General features: G+C 62.6%; 1 protein-coding gene across 2 annotated transcripts in view; it reads right to left on the reverse strand.

Moving 5' to 3' along the window:
* LOC116938184 (uncharacterized) overlaps positions 1–5,711 on the reverse strand; it is a 30,891-nt gene extending 25,180 nt beyond the window's left edge. The window contains exon 1 of one of the 2 annotated variants that reach the window (XM_076055652.1): positions 5,526–5,711. In XM_076055652.1, the coding sequence (XP_075911767.1) occupies positions 5,526–5,685 (160 nt within the window). In that variant the 5' untranslated portion in view covers positions 5,686–5,711. The remainder of the gene's footprint in view (positions 1–5,525) is intronic. The other variant, XM_076055653.1, reaches the window with a different exon arrangement.
* Between the last annotated feature and the right edge of the window lie 289 nt (positions 5,712–6,000).

Raw genomic sequence — 6,000 nt, forward strand, 5'->3', positions numbered from 1 at the left:
CTAGGGGCGGAGGAGGGGGCGAGACACGGAGCTCCATCAGGGAGCCTAGGGGCGGAGGGGGGGGGTCGAGACACGGAGCTCCATCAGGGAGCCTACGGGCGGAGGAGGGGGGCGAGACACGGAGCTCCATCAGGGAGCCTATGGGCGGAGGAGGGGGCGAGACACGGAGCTCCATCAGGGAGCCTAGGGGCGGAGGAGGGGGCGAGACACGGAGCTCCATCAGGGAGCCTAGGGGCGGAGGAGGGGGCGAGACACGGAGCTCCATCAGGGAGCCTAGGGGCGGAGGAGGGGGCAAGACACGGAGCTCCATCAGGGAGCCTAGGGGCGGAGGAGGGGGCGAGACACGGAGCTCCATCAGGGAGACTAGGGGCGGAGGAGGGGGTGAGACACGGAGCTCCATCAGGGAGCCTAGGGGCGGAGGAGGGGGCGAGACACGGAGCTCCATCAGGGAGCCTAGGGGCGGAGGGGGGGGTCGAGACACGGAGCTCCATCACGGAGCCTAGGGGCGGAGGAGGGGGGCGAGACACGGAGCTCCATCAGGGAGCCTAGTGGCGGAGGAGGGGGCGAGACACGGAGCTCCATCAGGGAGCCTAGGGGCGGAGGAGGGGGCGAGACACGGAGCTCCATCAGGGAGCCTAGGGGCGGAGGAGGGGGCGAGACACGGAGCTCCATCAGGGAGCCTAGGGGCGGAGGAGGGGGCGAGACACGGAGCTCCATCAGGGAGCGTAGGGGCGGAGGGGGGGATCGAGACACGGAGCTCCATCAGGGAGCCTAGGGGCGGAGAAGGGGGGTGAGACACGGAGCTCCATCAGGGAGCCTAGGGGCGGAGGAGGGGGCGAGACACGGAGTCCATCAGGGAGCCTAGGGGCGGAGGAGGGGGCGAGACACGGAGCTCCATCAGGGAGCCTAGGGGCGGAGGAGGGGGCAAGACACGGAGCTCCATCAGTGAGCCTAGGGGCGGAAGAGGGGGCGAGAAACGGAGCTCCATCAGGGAGCCTAGGGGCGGAGGAGGGGGCGAGACACGGAGCTCCATCAGGGAGCCTAGGGGCGGAGGAAGGGGCGAGACACGGAGCTCCATCAGGGAGCCTAGGGGCGGAGGAGGGGGCGAGACACGGAGCTCCATCAGGGAGCCTAGGGGCAGAGGAGGGGGCGAGACACGGAGCTCCATCAGGGAGCCTAGGGGCGGAGGAGGGGGCGAGACACGGAGCTCCATCAGGGAGCCTAGGGGCGGAGGAGGGGGCGAGACAAGGAGCTCCATCAGGGAGCCTAGGGGCGGAGGAGGGGGCGAGACACGGAGCTCCATCAGGGAGCCTAGGGGCAGAGGAGGGGGCGAGACACGGAGCTCCATCAGGGAGCCTAGGGGCGGAGGAGGGGGCGAGACACGGAGCTCCATCAGGGAGCCTAGGGGCGGAGGGGGGGTCGAGACACGGAGCTCCATCAGGGAGCCTAGGGGCGGAGGAGGGGGCGAGACACGGAGCTCCATCAGGGAGCCTAGGGGCGGAGGAGGGGGCGAGACACGGAGCTCCATCAGGGAGCCTAGGGGCGGAGGAGGGGGTGAGACACGGAGCTCCATCAGGGAGCCTAGGGGCGGCGGAGGGGGCGAGACACGGAGCTCCATCAGGGAGCCTAGGGGCGGAGGAGGGGGCGAGACACGGAGCTCCATCAGGGAGCCTAGGGGCAGAGGAGGGGGCGAGACACGGAGCTCCATCAGGGAGCCTAGGGGCGGAGGAGGGGGCGAGTGACGTAGCTCCATCAGGGAGCCTAGGGGCGGAGGAGGGGGCGAGACACGGAGCTCCATCAGGGAGCCTAGGGGCGGAGGGGGGGTCGAGACACGGAGCTCCATCAGGGAGCCTAGGGGCGGAGGAGGGGGGCGAGACACGAAGCTCCATCAGGGAGCCTAGGGGCGGAGGAGGGAGCGAGACACGGAGCTCCATCAGGGAGCCTAGGGGCGGAGGAGGGGGCGAGACACGGAGCTCCATCAGGGAGCCTAGGGGCGGAGGAGGGGGCGAGACACGGAGCTCCATCAGGGATCCTAGGGGCGGAGGAGGGGGCGAGACACGGAGCTCCATCAGGGAGCCTAGGGGCGGAGGGGGGGGGTCGAGACACGGAGCTCCATCAGGGAGCCTAGGGGCGGAGGAGGGGGGCGAGACACGGAGCTCCATCAGGGAGCCTAGGGGCGGAGGAGGGGGCCGAGACACGGAGCTCCATCAGGGAGCCTAGGGGCGGAGGAGGGGGCGAGACACGGAGCTCCATCAGGGAGCCTAGGGTCGGAGGAGGGGGCGAGACACGGAGCTCCATCAGGGAGCCTAGGGGCGGAGGAGGGGGCGAGACACGGAGCTCCATCAGGGAGCCTAGGGGCGGAGGAGGGGGCGAGACACGGAGCTCCATCAGGGAGCCTAGGGGCGGAGGAGGGGGCGAGACACGGAGCTCCATCAGGGAGCCTAGGGGTGGAGGAGGGGGCGAGACACGGAGCTCCATCAAGGAGCCTAGGGGCGGAGGAGGGGGCGAGACACGGAGCTCCATCAGGGAGCCTAGGGGCGGAGGAGGGGGCGAGACACGGAGCTCCATCAGGGAGCCTAGGGGCGGAGGAGGGGGCGAGACACGGAGCTCCATCAGGGAGCCTAGGGGTGGAGGAGGGGGCGAGACACGGAGCTCCATCAGGGAGCCTAGGGGCGGAGGAGGGGGCGAGACACGGAGCTCCATCAGGGAGCCTAGGAGCGAAGGGGGGGGGGTCGAGACACGGAGCTCCATCAGGGAGCCTAGGGGCGGAGGAGGGGGGCGAGACACGGAGCTCCATCAGGGAGCCTAGGGGCGGAGGAGGGGGCGAGACACGGAGCTCCATCAGGGAGCCTAGGGGCGGAGGAGGGGGCGAGACACGGAGCTCCATCAGGGAGCCTAGGGGCGGAGGAGGGGGTGAGACACGGAGCTCCATCAGGGAGCCTAGGGGCGGAGGAGGGGGCGAGACACGGAGCTCCATCAGGGAGCCTAGGGGCGGAGGAGGGGGCGAGACACGGAACTCCATCAGGGAGCCTAGAGGCGGAGGAGGGGGGCGAGACACGGAGCTCCATCAGGGAGCCTAGGGGCGGAGGAGGGGGCGAGACACGGAGCTCCATCAGGGAACCTAGGGGCGGAGGAGGGGGCGAGACACGGAGCTCCATCAGGGAGCCTAGGGGCGGAGGGGGGGGTCGAGACACGGAGCTCCATCAGGGAGCCTAGGGGCGGAGGAGGGGGGCGAGACACGGAGCTCCATCAGGGAGCCTAGGGGCGGAGGGGGGGGCGAGACACGGAGCTCCATCAGGGAGCCTAGGGGCGGAGGGGGGGGCGAGACACGGAGCTCCATCAGGGAGCCTAGGTGCGGAGGGGGGGGGCGAGACACGGAGCTCCATCAGGGAGCCTAGGGGCGGAGGGGGGGGCGAGACACGGAGCTCCATCAGGGAGCCTAGGGGCGGAGGAGGGGGCGAGACACGGAGCTCCATCAGGGAGCCTAGGGGCGGAGGAGGGGGCGAGACACGGAGCTCCATCAGGGAGCCTAGGGGCAGAGGAGGGGGGCGAGGCACGGAGCTCCATCAGGGAGCCTAGGGGTGTGTGTGACTGTGTCTGTGTGTGTGTCTGTGTGTGTGTCTGTGTGTGTGTCACTGTGTGTGTGACTGTGTGTGTGTGTCACTGTGTGTGTGTGGCTGTGTGTGTGTCTGTGTGTGTGTGACTGTGTGTCACTGTGTGTGTGACTGTGTGTGTGTCTGTGTGTGTGTCACTGTGTGTGTGTCACTGTGTGTGTGTGTCACTGTGTGTGTGTCTGTGTGTGACTGTGTGTTAGTGTGTGTGTGTGTCACTGTGTGTGTGTGTCTGTGTGTGTATGTCTGTGTGTGTGTGACTGTGTGTCACTGTGTGTGTGACTGTGTGTGACTGTGTGTGTGACTGTGTGTGACTGTGTGTGTGTCTGTGTGTCACTGTGTGTGTGTGTCACTGTGTGTGACTGTGTGTGTGTGTCACTGTGTGTGTGTGTCACTGTGTGTGTGTGACTGTGTGTGTGTGTGACTGTGTGTGTGACTGTGTGTGTGTGACTGTGTGTGTGTGTGACTGTGTGTGTGTCTGTGTGTGTGTGTGATTGTGTGTGTGACTGTGTGTGTGTGTTACTGTGTGACTGTGTGTGTGTGACTGTGTGTGTGTGTGTGTTACTGTGTGTGTGTGTGACTGTGTGTGTTACTGTGTGTGTGACTGTGTGTGTGACTGTGTGTGTGTGTGACTGTGTGTTACTGTGTCACTGTGTGTGTATGTGACTGTGTGTGTGTGTGTGACTGTGTGTGTGTGTCACTGTGTGTGTGTTACTGTGTGTGACTGTGTGTGTCTGTGTGACTGTGTGTGACTGTGTGTGACTGTGTGTGTGTCACTGTGTTACTGTGTGTGTGTGTCACTGTGTGTGACTGTGTGTGACTGTGTGTGTGTCTGTGTGTCACTGTGTGTGTGTGTCACTGTGTGTGACTGTGTGTGTGTGTCACTGTGTGTGTGTGTCACTGTGTGTGTGTGACTGTGTGTGTGTGTGACTGTGTGTGTGACTGTGTGTGTGTGACTGTGTGTGTGTGTGACTGTGTGTGTGTCTGTGTGTGTGTGTGATTGTGTGTGTGACTGTGTGTGTGTGTTACTGTGTGACTGTGTGTGTGTGACTGTGTGTGTGTGTGTGTTACTGTGTGTGTGTGTGACTGTGTGTGTTACTGTGTGTGTGACTGTGTGTGTGACTGTGTGTGTGTGTGTGACTGTGTGTTACTGTGTCACTGTGTGTGTATGTGACTGTGTGTGTGTGTGTGACTGTGTGTGTGTGTGTCACTGTGTGTGTGTTACTGTGTGTGACTGTGTGTGTCTGTGTGACTGTGTGTGACTGTGTGTGACTGTGTGTGTGTCACTGTGTTACTGTGTGACTGTCTGTGTGTGTGACTGTGTGTGTTACTGTGTGTATGACTGTGTGACTGTGTGTGTGTATGTGTGTGACTGTGTGTGTGTGTCTGTGTGTGTGACTGTGTGTGTTACTGTGTGTGTGACTGTGTGTGTCTGAGTGTGTGTCACTGTGTGTGTGTGTCTGTGTGTGTGACTGTGTGTGTTACTGTGTGTGTGACTGTGTGTGTCTGTGTGTGTGTGTCACTGTGTGTGTGTGTCACTGTGTGTGTGTGAGACTGTGTGTGTGTCACTGTGTGTGACTGTGTGTCACTGTGTGACTGTGTCTGTGTGTGACTGTGTGTGTGTCACTGTGTGTGTGTGTGTCACTGTGTGTGTGTCACTGTGTGTGTCTGTGTGTGTCACTGTGAGACAGTGTGTGTGTCACTGTGTGTGACTGTGTGTGTCTGTGTGTGTGTCACTCTGTGTGTGTGTCACTGTGTGTGTGTGAGTCACTGTGTGTGTCACTGTGTGTCACTGTGTGTGTGTCACTGTGTGTCACTGTGTGTGTGTCACTGTGTGTGTGTCACTGTGTGTGTGACTGTGTGTGTCACTGTGTGTGTGACTGTGTGTGTGTGTGTGTGACTGTGTGTGTGTACCTGTGATCCTGTCCGCCATCTCTGGATAACTTCTCTCCACCACGCTGTAGATTGCCTCTCCCAGTCGCTCCCTCTCCTCCTCATCCTCCTCCATGGAGCTCCTCATCATCATCATCGCTCTCCCCACTCTCTGCGCAGGCTCTCCACGCGATGACGTCATTTACCTCACTCCCTGTTCCGCGTACATGACGTCATCGAAAAGTGACGTCACAAGGGCGGCCGCACGTCTCTCGGTGGGGGTGGGGGAGGGAGAGAGAGAGGGGGAGGGAGGGAGAGTCACCACCCCCCCCTCGTCCCCCCCCCCTCGTCCCCCTCCCTCGTCCCCCCCCCTCGTCCCCCCTCCTTGTCTCCCACTCTCGTAGGGATGCACACAGCACTGTGTCTATGTCTCTGTGTGTCTCTATGAGTCTCTGTGTGTGTCTATGAGTCTCTGTGTGTCTCTATGAGTCTCTGTGTGTGTCTATGAGTCTCTGTG

This window comes from Petromyzon marinus, chromosome 72 (assembly GCF_048934315.1).
Source record: "Petromyzon marinus isolate PM22_M1 ecotype Great Lakes invasive population chromosome 72, UKy_Petmar_22M1.pri1.0, whole genome shotgun sequence".
NCBI classification, from domain to species: domain Eukaryota; kingdom Metazoa; phylum Chordata; class Hyperoartia; order Petromyzontiformes; family Petromyzontidae; genus Petromyzon; species Petromyzon marinus.